Here is a 14,655-nt window from a genome sequence, read left to right on the forward strand (position 1 = left end):
AGGGAAGTCCTGTGGCCTGTACTATGCAGGAGATCAGACTAGATGATCACAGTGGTACCTGCTGGTTTTATAGCTAGAGATCATTGCTGAAGTTTGAGAACTGTATTGAAGGAGCAGGATTGCTGAGAGGGGGCAGAGAACTAGCAGCGAGGAAGTCCTGTCTGGTGATCAGAAAACCTCACCTAGAGCGGAGAAGATCAGTGCAAGCAACACTGCAGGGACTCAGGACTCCTGGGTTTCCAGAAGGAGAATGCTGTATCCATTTGGAACTGGTTTTTACGGAGGTTGGATGGAACCATCCCAGCTGCAATTCACCCATGGAGGCTGAGGGTTAGTGCTCACCTTCCGGACAAGTGATCAGAGGTGTTTTCCTACCTGTAACCTCATTGGATGTTGGGATTTCAATTCAGCTGAGGTCATGCAGAGACACTAACACACCACTAGGCAGAGTCCTTGATAAACAGAGCCCTGTATAAATATCACCACAACTCTGGTGCTTGGTTCATCTACAGAAGGGAAGAGGTTTGAAGCGAGCAGAAAGGTAAGTGGTGGTGGGAGGGAGGGGGGATTATTTCATGGTACTTTTGTAATGTGGAGCTTGGGGAAAGCCTGTCCCCTGGAGGCACTGTCCAGTGCTGTACTGGGGACAAAGAGAGATCAGAAGGTCTAATCCAGTGTGTGGGGGGGGGGGGGGGGGGAGAGAAATGAGAGATACTAAGCTAGATGATCCCACTGGTTTGATCCTGGGTGGTAGTGGTGGGCTGCATATTGGGTTGGATGGGCACATTGATTTGATCTGGTGTGTCAGGGGATGGGTGGATTTATACCGAGCTATAGATGGTCTGATTTGGTCCAGGAAGGCAGCCAGGATTGTGGGTTAGACAGACTTGGTTCCAGATGGCAAATTCAGTGGGACAGATTCTCATCTCACTTATAACACTGTTCATCCAGAATCAGTAGGGTCACTCAGAAATTAAACTGGGGGACTGGAGTTTAGAATCCGGACTTCACTCTAATGAGGTCAGTGGGATCACTCTAATCTTGCTCTGGAGTAATGAAGATCAGAATCCGTCCCAGACTCCATTTAGTCCCATATAGTCACTGGATTTACTGCAGGGTAACTGAGATCAGGATAAAAGCAACAGAGAGTCCTGTGGCACCTTTAAGACTAACAGATGTATTGGTGCATAAGCTTTCTTTGTGCATCTGACAAAGTGGGCATTCACCCATGAAAGCTTATGCTCCAGTACATCTGTTAGTCTTAAAGGTGCCACAGGACTCTCTGTTGCTTTTGACAGATCCAGACTAACACAGCTACCCCTCTGATACTTGAGATCAGGATGTGACCTTGACTCCATTGACTTCGGTGGACCTCCACTGATTTACATCAGGGGTTAATTTTCAGAGGCGTTGCCCATCCCCTAGCTCCTTCTCAATCACCTTCATTCTCCAGTTCCTGGTTTTCTAACACATTTAATATCGCACCTGCCGGAAGGGTACAATGTTCAGAGGAACTAATTGCCTTCACAATACCTTTTTTGTGTGGGAATTCAACCTTAATTGTAGAGAGGCTGCCATTGTTGCATAATGCATGGGGCAGGCAATCTCAAGATCAAGGGTGAGAAAATAATTCCTCTTGTCCCTGGTAATGAAAGTTCTCTCCCTCGTGTAGATTGTACATGCCCTGTCCCTGGCTTGCCCATCATGGTTTTTTCAACACGGGCCTCACAAGATGACAGCTATGTACGTGAGTTCACCATGGGGATGGAGTCCCTAGTGTCTCTAGCCAAATGCCTGCCCCAGGCCGAAACAGACCCGGACAAGCATCAGAAGATTCAGGGACACAGTAAATGTGCTTTGGAGAACATGAACGCTGCAAAGAAGGAGTTAGAAGCCCGAAAAAATGCCCTGAGTTCCCAAATCAGGGAACTGCTTGTCAAAAAGAAAGAGCAGAGCGATGAAGAGAAGCAAAAGGAAAGGGAGCTCAGGCAGTTAGAGATCCAAATGGAAAACCACGAGCAGATGCGCTTTTACATCCAAGTAAAGCTGGACATGGCCGAGAACCATCTGGACGAGATGATGGCAATGCTGAAGAAGGCGAGAAAGGAGGAGAAGTGTAGTAAAATCATGACAAATATCACCCTGGTGCTTCTACCTCTTTTCACTCTCCTAGGTAAGTATCCCCCAATGCCACTCCAGCTCATGGGTGCAGCAGGATATCAGACCTTTGTCATATGCCTGGTAGCACATCCATTGCTGCCACTGGCTCAGAGACAAGCATAGCACATGGATCACCATGTCTTGTGTCCCCTTCTCTGCCTGATCCACTTACATGATGGCCACCACCTTGATTGACACTGATAGGGATGGAACCAGGCACCTCCCGAGCTGAGAGCACAAGCTGCTGCAGCTTGAGCTAAAAAGCTATGCTTCCTAGCTGTGGCTTGTAACAGACTCACATCCCCTGTGGACGGCACAGAGGGCGATGGAAAACACCCACCCACTGTGGGGTAACAGTGGTATGGGCACCAGAGGGAACCCCCAGGCATGTCAGCCAGGAAAGGGCTATCTTCTAGGGCTGAGGTGGGAAACAAGTGTGTGGGAAGCCTGGGTACAAAGGGGTTAGTCTCAATGACAGGGAACCACAGTCCCTGACTTTGCCCCTAAGGGTGGGCTTCCCTAGTGGGGAACCACAACAGACATCTGATCCAAAAGCCCATTGAGGTCCTTCCGTTGATCCAGTGGGCTTTGCATCAGGCCCTAAGTCTTCCTGGCTAGGGAGTGGGGCTGGCTCTGGTGTCATCAGTAGTGTCCTCTGAGAGTCATCTCTGTGCCCCATGGATGCTCGATGCGCCCAGCGCCCTGACTCACTGCTCAGGCCTCACCCCACCAGTAATGATTCCCTGGCAATTGTGCACACTGATCCTGGGGCCTCACCCAGCCCTCCGCTGTCTCTCTGCTTCCCAGCTCTGCTTTGGCCGGCTGCTTCTACCAGCCCTACAGGGGCCCCTTCTCCGGACCACAACTCTTCTGGACTTCCACCTCTAATCACCTATCCAGCCTGGAACACAGGGAATTTCTTCTTTGGGGGGTAGGGTTACCAAGTGTCTGGAACACCCGGTCAAAATGGGACCCTGGCTTCTATGGTCAGCACCACTGACCGGGCTGTTAAAAGTCCGGTTGTTGGCGCAGTGGGGTTAAGGCAAGCTCCTTGCCTGCTGTGGCTCCACGTGGCTCCCGGAAGCAGCAACGTGTCCCCACTTTGGCTCCAGGGGGCGCTACGTTCTGTCCCCACCCGAAGCACCAGCTCTGCATCTCCCATTGGCTGTGGTTCCCAGCCATTAGGAGCTGTGGGGGGGCAGCACCTCCGGGGGAGGTGGGGGGGGTGGCGCACAGAGCCACCTGGACATGCCTCCGCTTAGGAGCCGGAGGTAGGACATGCCGCTGCTTCCAGGAGCTGCCTGAGGTAAGCGCAGCCCGGAGCCTGCACCCTGACTCCCTCCCACACCCCAACCCCCTGCCCTTGCCCTGATCCCCCTCCCGCCCTCTGAACCCTTCAATCCCAGCCCAGAGCAACCTCCTGCACCTCAAGATTCTCATTGCCAACCCCACCCCAGAGCGTGCAACCCCAACCAGAGCCCTCACACCCTGCCACACCCCAACCCTCTGCTCCAGCACGGAGCCCCCTCCTGCACCCTGAACACCTCAGCCTTAGCCCGGAGACCCCTCCCATTTTCCGAACCCCTTGGCTCCCCAGCCCAGAGCCCCCTCCTACACCTCAACCCTTCATCCCCAGCCCCACCCCAGAGTCTGCACCCCCAGCAGGAGCCCTCACCCCTTCCTGCATCCCAACCCCTGCTCTAACCCAGTGAAAATGAGCAAGTGATTGAGGGTGGGGAGAGTGAGTGACAGAAGGAGGAGAGTATGAAGTGAGCAGGGGTGGGGCCTTGGAGAAGAGGCGGGCCCCAGAGGAGGGATGGGGCAGGGGCGGGGCAAGCGTGCTTGGTTTTGTGTGAATAAAGTTGCTAATCCTCTGGGGGCAGAGGGGTTCTGCTTCCTATGTGGTCCCAGGGCAGGGGATGGCCTGGCTCAGGAGTCGAGGACAGGGAGATGGGTCCTTTCCCAGCTAGAGGGTGGCTGCTCTGATCTGGCCCCAAGACCGGGGGAACTGTCTGGCTCAGGTGGTGGGAAATTGGCCATGGGGCCTATCCCCTCTAGGGCATGCTAGCTCCAACCCAGCCTTAGGTTTACTCTTTCTGGGGGATCTCTGCAACTGCTGCATCCACCCTGTCATTCGCAATCTCAGCAAAGATGCTGAATGCGCCACAGAGATTGAACTCCCGTAGTCTATTAGTGGGGGTTGTGACATGCCCAGGTACAATCTAGACTAATCAGTCCCTGTGTCCCCCTGCCCTCTACCCTGTGTTGCCCCTCACAATGCTTTTCTTCCATAGCTTCCGGTCCTAGATTCCTCACCAACAGCCTCCCAACTATGTGTGTGGGTGTGCTGAGCCAGTCAGCCACCCACACCTTGGCTCGTCCCAGTCTTGTTATAATGCAGGGTGATCCCAAATCCCAATTCACTCTCCGCTCCAGACTTTTCCCTGAAATGTACATCTGGTACTGCCCAGCCCTCTCCTGGACAATAGAAGCTCCTACCAAGTCCATCATTTTAGTACTAGAAATGATGTGCACAAATCCCGTTATCCCAAATGGAGTTTCCCAAACACTTGAGGAACCGGTTCAGCCACTCCCCGGACTTGTAACGTGTTTTAGTAACACTATACAATGGAATCTTATAACTACCTACAATGTTGCCACACATTTCACCAGGACAATAAAGACTGGTAAATTATGAGTTTTCAAATGATAGCTGATAAGGCATACTTTACACAGAGATTACTACAATAGTGTGCAAGGGGTGAACACAGGGGTACAGTCTGTCACAGGGGTACCCTTTAGGTCAGGGGGAGGCACTGTGATGGTGGCTCTGTGTGTGTGTGGGAACAGCTCACCCTGACACTGCCCAGGTTGGCTTTGCTCTGGAGGGACACACAGAAGGAATCAGCTATCACCACATGATACCTGGGACCTTTGGATCGTAAAGCACGAACCTGTAGTGCATGAGGCAAAAGACCCAACTCTGTTAGCCAAGACTATAGCAGCTGTGAAAGTTATTTTCTCATTCATTTGTTCCTATGAAAAGTTTAAATGAAAATGTAAAAAATAATTCTTGGGGTCAATTTTCCACAGAAAATTGAGTTATCAAAAAGATCATATATGGAAAAATGAAACATTATGATTTGGAAACGTGCTGGTGCCTCATTGGTGTTGTAGTTCGGGTGCCTCGTGCGTCCATTCTCCTATATCGGCCAGGCTCCTTGGTCAAACTACATCTCCCATGATGCATCACATGCTCCTCGCGTTGTGGGGAGATGGTGCACCATGGGAGAGAGTGTCTGGTCAAGGAGCCTGGCCCATAGAGGAGAAAAGCATGTGAGTCAACAGAACAGTAAATCTCATCAGGCTGCACAAAAGCTAATTCAGACTTTTTTTAATTATTATTATTGGTGCATTTGTTTTTTGACCAAATAAAATTAAGTACAATAAAACAGATCAACATTTTCCAGAGTAAGCAGGTCATTTTTAGAAAAAATGTTGTTTAGTCAAAACCCCAATTTTCTTTTTATAAATAGTTTCGATGGAATTTTTTCAAGAAGCCCTAAAAGTGACCGATACGAAGGAGCTTTTCCTGTCGGCTAGCATTGTAACCATCATTTGCCAGGTGTCTATGTACATTGCTCGGAAAGCAGCCTTGGAATTGCACAAAACCATCAGCCAGTACAAAATCCAGGTCTCCGACTACAAACGGGAAGTTTGCATATGTGACAAAGAGAAGAGAGAAACCAAGGAGAAGATTGAAGACATCAGGGCCAGTCTGGGGGAAAAGAGAGAGATTGGAGGTGAACCAACTGAGCTTTCAGCAGTGCAGGAGGAGGAGGAGCTGAGAAAACACATACAATTTGTGAGCCAGCTGATTGGGAAAGTCAACACGCTCAGGTCATACATTGATGACCCCTCAGACTATGAATATGCCTGCATGATTTTGGAGGAGATTTATCAGTTAGTGTGGCCAGTGGTAGAAAAGGGAGGGCAGGAGAGCAGGAGGTTCCTTGACACAGAGACAGTAAAGAACCCAGTCGAGGAGCTAAAACGTGTGGTTGAAAAGCTTAGGGAGGATATGGCCAAGGCTAAAGACAGGAATTTTTAGAGCGGAGCTAAGTAAGGGCAGAGGGGGATGTGACATGTCAGTGAGCCCGAGCCCGATCCCACTTACACCAGGGTCACTGAGATCAGAATCCAGCCCTGACTCCACTGCTGTCCTTGGGGTCTCTCTGGATTTGCACTGGGGTAGGCTGGAGATCAAAGGTGGGGTGGAAGAGGTATGTGTTATGTCTTTGTAAGTGAGTATAAAGCTCTCTCATTTCATCAAAAAGGGGCCCATTTACACCAGTTTATAAATCATGACCTCTGTATCTGCCCCAAGACAGTTTTGTATAAATATCTCATCTACCAATCATCTGGGTTTTGCTTCTTTTGTTATCTGTGATGACACAATGTTACCATTTCTCCAGTCATCGATACAGTCTCCTATTAAAAACAGGATCAATAATACCTGGAAGAAAAAAAAATTAAATCATTGCTAGTAAGGTTTTCATATGACACACACCCCTCCTTACATGGTATTTGTATACACATTTCACAATGGCTTTCATTTAAGATCTCACTGACATTCTTTGTCAAACTAGAATGTACATACCAAACTCATGAGATTTCTGTAACCCCCTGTGTCCCTTTGTCAATTGCAATCACAGCTTGGATCAAAACTACTCTTTCCTTGTCTCCATATGGAGAAGCCAAGACAACCCCAATGGCAGCTTCACTGGCATCGGTGTCAAGAATGAATGGTAGCGGAGGATCTGGGAAGGCCACTATTGATGCAGACGTCAGAACAGCTTCTTGGCATGGGGTAGTCCACTCAAACGTCCGCCCTTTTTCTGCCAGCTTGTGCAGTGGTTGCACAACTGTGGTGAAATCAGCAGCATCTCGGTAGTATGAAGCCAGGCCAATGAAACTCTGCACCTCAGTGACAGAACGTGGCACTGGCCAGGATTGGATGGCTTCCACCCTTTCCATGTCTGTTCCCATGTCAATCTTTGAAATCACATGCCTCAGACAATTTGCTTCATTGAATGGGGTGGGGAGGGGAAAAAAACAAAAACAAACAAAATCACATTTTGTTGTTTTCGCCTTTCAGTTGGGTTGGTGTAGTCTCTCCAGCAGAGTGCCCAAAAGGGTGACCAGATATCCCGATTTTATAGGGACGGTCCCAATTTTTGGGTCTCTTATATAGGCTCCTATTACCTCCCACCCCCTGTCCCGATTTTTCGCATTCCAACATCTGCAGGTGCTCTTCAAATGACCTCGCAATGACAATCATAGAATATCAGGGTTGGAAGGGACCTCAGGAGGTCATCTAGTCCAACCCCCTGCTCAAAGCAGGGCCAATTCCCAACTAAATCATCCCAGCCAGGGCTTTGTCAAGCCGGGCCTTAAAAACCTCTAAGGAAGGAGACCCCACCACCTCCCTAGATAACGCATTCCAGTGCTTCACCACCCTCCTAGTGAAATAGTGTTTCCTAATATCCAACCTAGACCTCCCCCAATGCAATAATGTCATCACGATGCACCATGTGCCCTGCAAATCTGCCAGCATGACATCTAACCACCTTTGGAATGTCCTAGGAGCATTACAGAATCCAAAATGCATGACATTAAACTCAAAAAGGCCCTATTTGCTGGTGAATCCTGTCTTCTGTTAGTAGTCATCAGGGTGCACCTTTACCTGCCAGTAGCCACTGGCCAGGGTGGAGAACCAACAGGCTTTCACCAGCAAGTCTTGAGTGTCATCAGTTTACGGGAGGAGATCTGCATCTCTCATGGCAATATAATTCAGCTGTCAATAATCCACCCATGTCCATCTCCCTCCAGCTTTCTTCCTTGGGCTCATGGGGAGCTGAATCATGCCTCTCTTCACCATCTGTTACAATGGTTTGCTGAACTCTGCCTGGTGGTGGATTGGGATCCTTCGCCATCCCTGTCTCACAGATCTGACATCTTCAGTCTCAGTCCAGTGCTGTGTCAACCCTGTGCACCCCAGGTTATCATCCCAGTGGAGACGATAAAGGTAATTTCCCAATTACCTTGCAGCCACCTGGGTGACAGACCTCCTCAGCCCCAATTCCTGCACGAGAGCTTCTCTCTCCTACACTTGTTCTACTCCCATGTTCAGTCAGTCTCTGACTTCCTCTTTTCCCAGTGCCGTGCTGTACTGCTCGCACTTCAAGGCCCTCTCTGGATACCCAGCTACCTCAAGTGGAAGGTACCAAGCCCTATGCCCTGGTACATGACTTGGGGTTCTGTTCCCATGTTCGCAACTCTCACCAGGACACAGCCTCTCAGGCTTTTGCCAATGGTCCAGGCCACCAGGAATTCATGTCAGCCTAATGTTAAGGGTTGCAACATGCCTTCCAGCCCTTCCATCAGATTCCCCTTCACCCATCTGGGAATGACCATTTCACTCTTCAGGGACAGCATCAGTCCTCTCCACTATGACCTCGCATACCTCTGTTTCACCCCCAACAGGTATTTTCCTTGAGGATACAGAGGCCTTTCTTGAAACTGAGGTCAGCCTCATACTGTGAAGAAATCAGTGCCGATCAGGGCTTCCTGAGAGGTTTCTTCGGCTACTAAGCATTTACAAGTTAGAGGGAGGATGTCCAGAATAATACTTGTTTCCCCATATTCTTATGATCTTAAGCAGAGTTTGGTTTGCAACCTGGACCATCTCATTAAAATGTCTCAACTTCCTCTAGTTTCCCTGGGTGACTCTTCCCCAGAATCATGTGCACGCGCAATAGAAACCTGTGCCCCAGAGACTACCAGCATTGTACATGGGTGCTCACTGATCTCTCCTGTGATGTAGTATTTGAGCCTGGTCTCATTGGTAGCTACATGGTCTTGTTTGGGGCCTCCTGGTCTGTGGGCAGAAGCTGGTGTCAGGAATGAGGGCCTGCAGCTGGGCCTGGGATCAGCTAGTTAATTACAGCCAAAACCCCTAATGAGCCAGATGTCCTGGCAATGCCACTCAGGACTGCTCTTAGGCCCAGCAGTCACACTTGGCCAGTGGTTGCCCAGTGCTTATGCCCGCAGCTACGATCACTCCTATGCCTGCCTGATTTCCAACCTTGCTCTAGCCCTGTTCCTGTCTTGCTCCAGTCCATTCCAGCCCTGCCCTCTTGCTCAGTTTGACCTCTGGTTCCTGACCCCAGCTGTGACCCTCAGCTCTGACTCCTGGATCTTAACTTCAGCTCCAACAACTAGGCTGGACCGCCTCTACCCTGGGTCTGTGACATTTTGAGCAGCCCAAACAAGACCCGAAGGAGGTAAAGAAGGGGCGGAGGAATGGATTGTTTAAAGGAATGGATCCTGCTAAGGCCGGCATCTCCCTCTTGGAGATAGTGGCCACCCTACAAATCTACAGATGCAGGTAGACACCCTGCCATGTCACCTATGACTCCTCCCCCTCAGGAACCTAAAGCTCCTCTCCCAGACAGAGGACTGCAGCCAGTCTGCACTTTTATGAACCAGTGCCGGGTCCTGTCCTGCAGGACCCACAGTCCTTCCCCACTGACTAGTCTCAGGTGGGAGTTATTATCTTGCTGCCTGGGGAACTGTTAGCTTGGACCTCCCCACTCCTGAAAAAGCCTAGTCCTCTTCTGAGCCAGTCTGAGGACTTTGTTCAAGCCAAACTGTTTACGCACAGCCAAGGCCGCACTCCAGACCGTATGGCAGGGACACTAGCCAGCTGCAAATTATGCTGTGGAGTTGCAGTGTCTGGAAGCTGACACTGCATGGAATGAGTCTGTGTAGCGCTACCACTTCTGGTTCAGCCTTGAAGTGCAGATCAAAGATGAGCTGGTACAAGTAGAGTCACTGGCCGGTCTGGATGCCTTCATCAAGCTCAATATTAAGACGGACCCCTGGAAAGAAGGTCAATATCCTGACCCCATCAGTCTGTTACATAACTGCACTCCAAAAAGTAAAACTCTGGAGCCTACAAGTCCACTTAGTCCTACTTCTTGTTTAGCCAATTGCTTAAAGAAACAAATTTGTTTACATTTATGAGAGATCATGTTGTCCACTTATTTAGAATGCCACCTGAAAGTGAGAACAGATGTGCCAGATATGCTAAACATTCATATGCCTCTTCATGCTTTGGCCACCATTCTAGAGGACATGCTTTCCTGGTGATGATGCTCCTTAAAAAAAAATAATGCGTTAATTTGTGACTGAACTCCTGGGGGGAGAATTGTAGGTCTCCTGCTCTGTTTTACCCACATTCTGCCATATATTTAGTGTTATAGCAGGCTCAGATGACTTAGTGTGTTGTTCGTTTTCACTGCAGATTTGACAAAACGCAAAGAAGGTGCCATTGTGAGATTTCTAAAGATAGCTACAGCACTCGAACCAACATTTAAGAATCTGAAGTGCCTTCCAAAATCTGATCGAGACGGGGTGTGGCGCCTGCAACACTCTGATGCAGAAACTACAAAACCCAAACCACCAAAAAAGAAAATCAACCTTCTGCTCCTGGCATCTGACTCAGATGATGAAATTGAACCTGCATTGGTCTGCACTGCTTTGGATTGTTATCGAGCAGAACCCATCATAAGCATGGATGCATGCCCTCTGGAATGATGGCTGAAGCATGAAGGGACATAGGAATCTTTAGTGCATCTGGCACGTAAATATCTTGCAACGCTGGCTACAACAGTACCATGTGAACACCTGTTCTCACTTTCAGGTGACATTGTAAACAAAATGAGGGCAGCATTATCTCCTGAAAATGTAAATAAACTTGTTCAGCCAGTTGCTCAGACAAACAAGTAGGACTGAGTGGACTTGCAAGCTCTAAAATTTTGCAGTGTTTTCTTTTTGAATGTGGTTATTTTTTGTACATAATTCTACATTTGTAAGTTCAACTTTCATGATAAAAAGATTGCACTACAGTACTTGTATTAAGTGAATTAAAAATACTAATAAATATAAAGTGAGCACTGTCCACTTTGTATTCTGTGTTGTAATTGAAATCCATGCTGATTAGGCCTCAACTGGAGTAATGTGTCCAGTTCTGGGCACCACATTTCAGGGAAGATGTGGACAAATTGGAGAAAGTTCAGAGACGAGCCACAAGAATTTTTAAAGGTCTAGACAACATGACCTATGAGGGAAGATTGAAAGAACTGGGTTTGTTTAGTCTGGAGAAGAGAAGACTGAGAGGAGACATAACAGTTTTCAAATACGTAAAAGGTTGTTACAAGGAGGGAGGGAGAAAAAAAAAAAAGTTCTTAACTTCAGAGGACAGGACAAGAAGCAATGGGCTTAAATTGCAGCAAGGGCGGATTAGGTTGGACATTAGAAAAAACTTCCTAACTGTCAGAGTGGTTAAGCATTGAAATAAATTGCCTAGGGAGGTTGTGGAATCTCCATCATTGGGGATTTTTAAGAGCAGGTTGGACAAACCTGTCAGGGATGGTGTAGATCAGTGGTTCTCAGACTTGTGTACTGGTGACCCCTTTCACATAGCAGGCTGCTGAGTGCAACCCCCCTTAAATATATAAAAAAAGTGTTTAATTTATAATACCATTATAAATGCTGGAAGCAAAGAGGGGTTTGGAGTGGAGGCCGACACCTTGCGACTCCCCCCCCCCATGTAATAACCTCATGACCCCCTGAGGGGTCCCGACCCTCAGTTTGAGAACCCCTGGTCTAGATAATACTTAGTCTTGCCTTGAGTGCAGAGGACTGGACCAGATGACCTCTTGAGGTCCTTTCCAGTTCTATGATTCTATATTTGAAAATGTGGAAAACATTAAAAAAAATTTATCTAAATAGTATTCTATTATTGTTTAATAGCGTTGTGATGGTTGGGTCACAGAAAACCCCTTGGGAACTGCCAGCTGATGTGCTTTGACTACCTCTGAGTCGGTTTTCCCTGCCTGGTTTGAGCCAGACACTCTTGCCTGTTGCAAACAGCCCCAGATCTGAACCACATCCCCCAACAGCTGCAGGCTTAACTGAAAACAGCTTAAGAAGTGTTCCTGTCTCTAACACTCAGATGCCCAGCTCCCAATGGGGTCCAAACCCTAAATACATCCTTTTTTCATAAATTGTTCACCCTCTATAACACTGATAGAGAGATATGCACAGCTATTTGCCCCCCCCCCCAGTATTAATACATACTCTGGGTTAATTAATAAGTAAAAAGTGATTTATTAACTACAAAAATTAGGATTTAAGTGGTTCCAAGTAATAACAGATAGAACAAAGTAAAATACCAAACAAAATAAAATACAACACAAATCTAAATCTAATAAAGTAAGGAAACTAAATACAGATAAAATTTCACCCTTGGATGTTTCAATAAGCTTCTATCACAGACTGGATGCCTTCCTAGTCTGGGCACAATCCTTTGCCCTGGTACAGCCCTTGTTCCAGCTCAGGTGGTAGCTAGAGGATTTCTCATGACTGCAACCCCCTTTATTCTGTTTCACACCCTTATATAGCTTTGCACAAGGCAGAAATCCTTTGTCCCTCTCTGGGTCCCCCTCCCCCTTCTAAATGGAAAACCACCAGGTTAAAGGGGGATTCCAGTTCAGGTGACATGGTCACATATCACTGTCAGACTTCAAGCCTTCCTGTGAGTCAGGCTGGGAGGAATGAAGGCTTGCAAGCAAACAGAGCCAATTGTCCTGGTTGAGGGGAGCCATCAAGATTCCAAACCACCATTAATGGCCCCACTTTGCATAATTACAATAGGCCCTCAGAGTTATATTTCATATTTCTAGTTTCAGATACAAGAATATACATACAAATAGGATGACCACATTCAGTAGATTATAAGCTTTGTAATGATACCTTACAAGAGACCTTTTGCATGAAGCATATTCTAGTTACATTATATTCACACTCATTAGCAGATTTGTGCAGTCACATGAGTGATTAAACACAATAAAAAAAAGTAATCTCAATTAAAATTTAATTGCTTGACAGCCCTAATTATTATTATTATTTTGGAGAAATGTAATCTGAATGTCAGAATATTCAGAAGTGCTGAAATTTTCTAAAAAAAAAAATTACATATGCCTATGCTCACTCGAATGGATGGGGTAATTTGGGGTGCAAGACTAGGTGGTAATGGGGAAGGGGAGTTTGGATCTGCAGCAAGGGATAGGGGTATTATGGGGAGAGGGATAAATGGGACATGCAACAAGGTGCATGCCCTGACCCTAACCTCATGGATTCATAGGACTGAGCTAGTTCTGAGAACTTTGCTACATGTTGCCTGGTGCGATGCCTTCACCTGTGGCCCCTCTGGCTGGTGCAACGGTCCTTAGAGACTAAGGGTGAGAGATGAATGGGACTGAGTGGTAGGGGAGGGAAGAGGGTGTGTTCAGTTAAGAGTGAGGGGTAAGGTAGGGATCGGGGAGAGCGGGAGGGAAGAAGACTGGGGAGGTTGGAGATGAGGGTTAGCAAAGGAAGCTGGGGATTTATGGTTTGGAGCATGTCACCCTATGAATTCAAGGCTATCTAAGCCCTTCTCATGCCCCTAGAGAACACAAACTTAAACATCTGAAATCCAGGGAATGAATAATTAAGATACAAATCACCACTTGGGGGCAGGGGGGAGATGCTAGCCAGAGTGTGGGGCAGGAGCCTGGTTTGCAGGAGCGGCAGACTCAGCCTGGGTCCCAGCTGGAGGTGGGAAGTAGGAGTCAGGGGTCCATCGCTGTGTAAATAGACAAGGTAACACAGCCTTCAGAGACCGTCAGTGTGCAGGAGGTCAGACTAGATGATCATGATTTTCCTGTCTGACCTTAAAGTCTAGGAGTCTATGTTGACTCTTCATAAGATGGTGGGGCCTTTGAAAAAAAAATGTCAAATATCAATTTGTGTGAGGAGCCTCTTGATTTTAGTTCCAGTGGAGACATAAAAAGCTATGATTCAGAATAGCATAGCTGTCATTACTATATTTGTTTGCAGTGTTGTACATGTGTTGGTCGCAGGATAGGACCGAGACAATACAAGTGAGGTAATATTTTATTAGACCAACTTTAGCTGGTGGAAGGGACAAGCTTTCAAACTTTGTAGAGCTCATCAGAAAAGTTCAGTGATGCATCAAAGCTTGTCCCTTCCACCAACTAAAGTTGGTCCAGTAAAAGATATTACCTCACTTGTATTGTCTCTGTACTAGATGTGTTAACCTAATGCCTGATTAGTATCCCTGCCCTACCAATAGAATGAAGCTACCAGCTATAGAGATGTGGATACTGTAAAACACAAATGAGGGCCCTCCTTCAGCCGTGGTTACCTGAGCTACCCACCAGGTCATTTGCATAAGAACTCCCATATGGAGCTACCAGCTATAGAGATTTGGATACTGTAAAACACAAATGAGGGCCGTCCTTCAGCCACAGTTACCTGAGCTACCCACCAGGTCATTTGCATAAGAACTCCCATATATTGAGGTCC

General features: G+C 47.6%; 1 protein-coding gene across 1 annotated transcript; it reads left to right on the forward strand.

Moving 5' to 3' along the window:
- The first annotated feature begins 432 nt into the window (after window positions 1–432).
- Window positions 433–6,337, forward strand: LOC117870490. The gene is made up of 3 exons (XM_034757675.1): window positions 433–541; window positions 1,673–2,173; window positions 5,697–6,337. The coding sequence occupies exons 2-3, from the start codon at window positions 1,705–1,707 to the stop codon at window positions 6,269–6,271; spliced, it is 1,044 nt and encodes a 347-aa protein (XP_034613566.1). The 5' UTR covers window positions 433–541; window positions 1,673–1,704; the 3' UTR covers window positions 6,272–6,337.
- The last annotated feature ends 8,318 nt before the right edge of the window (window positions 6,338–14,655 follow it).

This window comes from Trachemys scripta, unplaced genomic scaffold (assembly GCF_013100865.1).
Source record: "Trachemys scripta elegans isolate TJP31775 unplaced genomic scaffold, CAS_Tse_1.0 scaffold_28, whole genome shotgun sequence".
NCBI lineage: Eukaryota > Metazoa > Chordata > Testudines > Emydidae > Trachemys > Trachemys scripta.

What these genes read in the sequence shown, in the direction of transcription:
- LOC117870490 (XM_034757675.1), top strand. Translation starts at nt 1,705, where the DNA reads ATGGTTTTTTCAACACGGGCCTCACAAGATGACAGCTATGTACGTGAG. An exon ending in ACCTCTTTTCACTCTCCTAG is followed by an intron (nt 2,174 to 5,696) that starts GTAAGTATCCCC and finishes TTTTATAAATAG; the next exon opens with TTTCGATGGAATTTTTTCAA.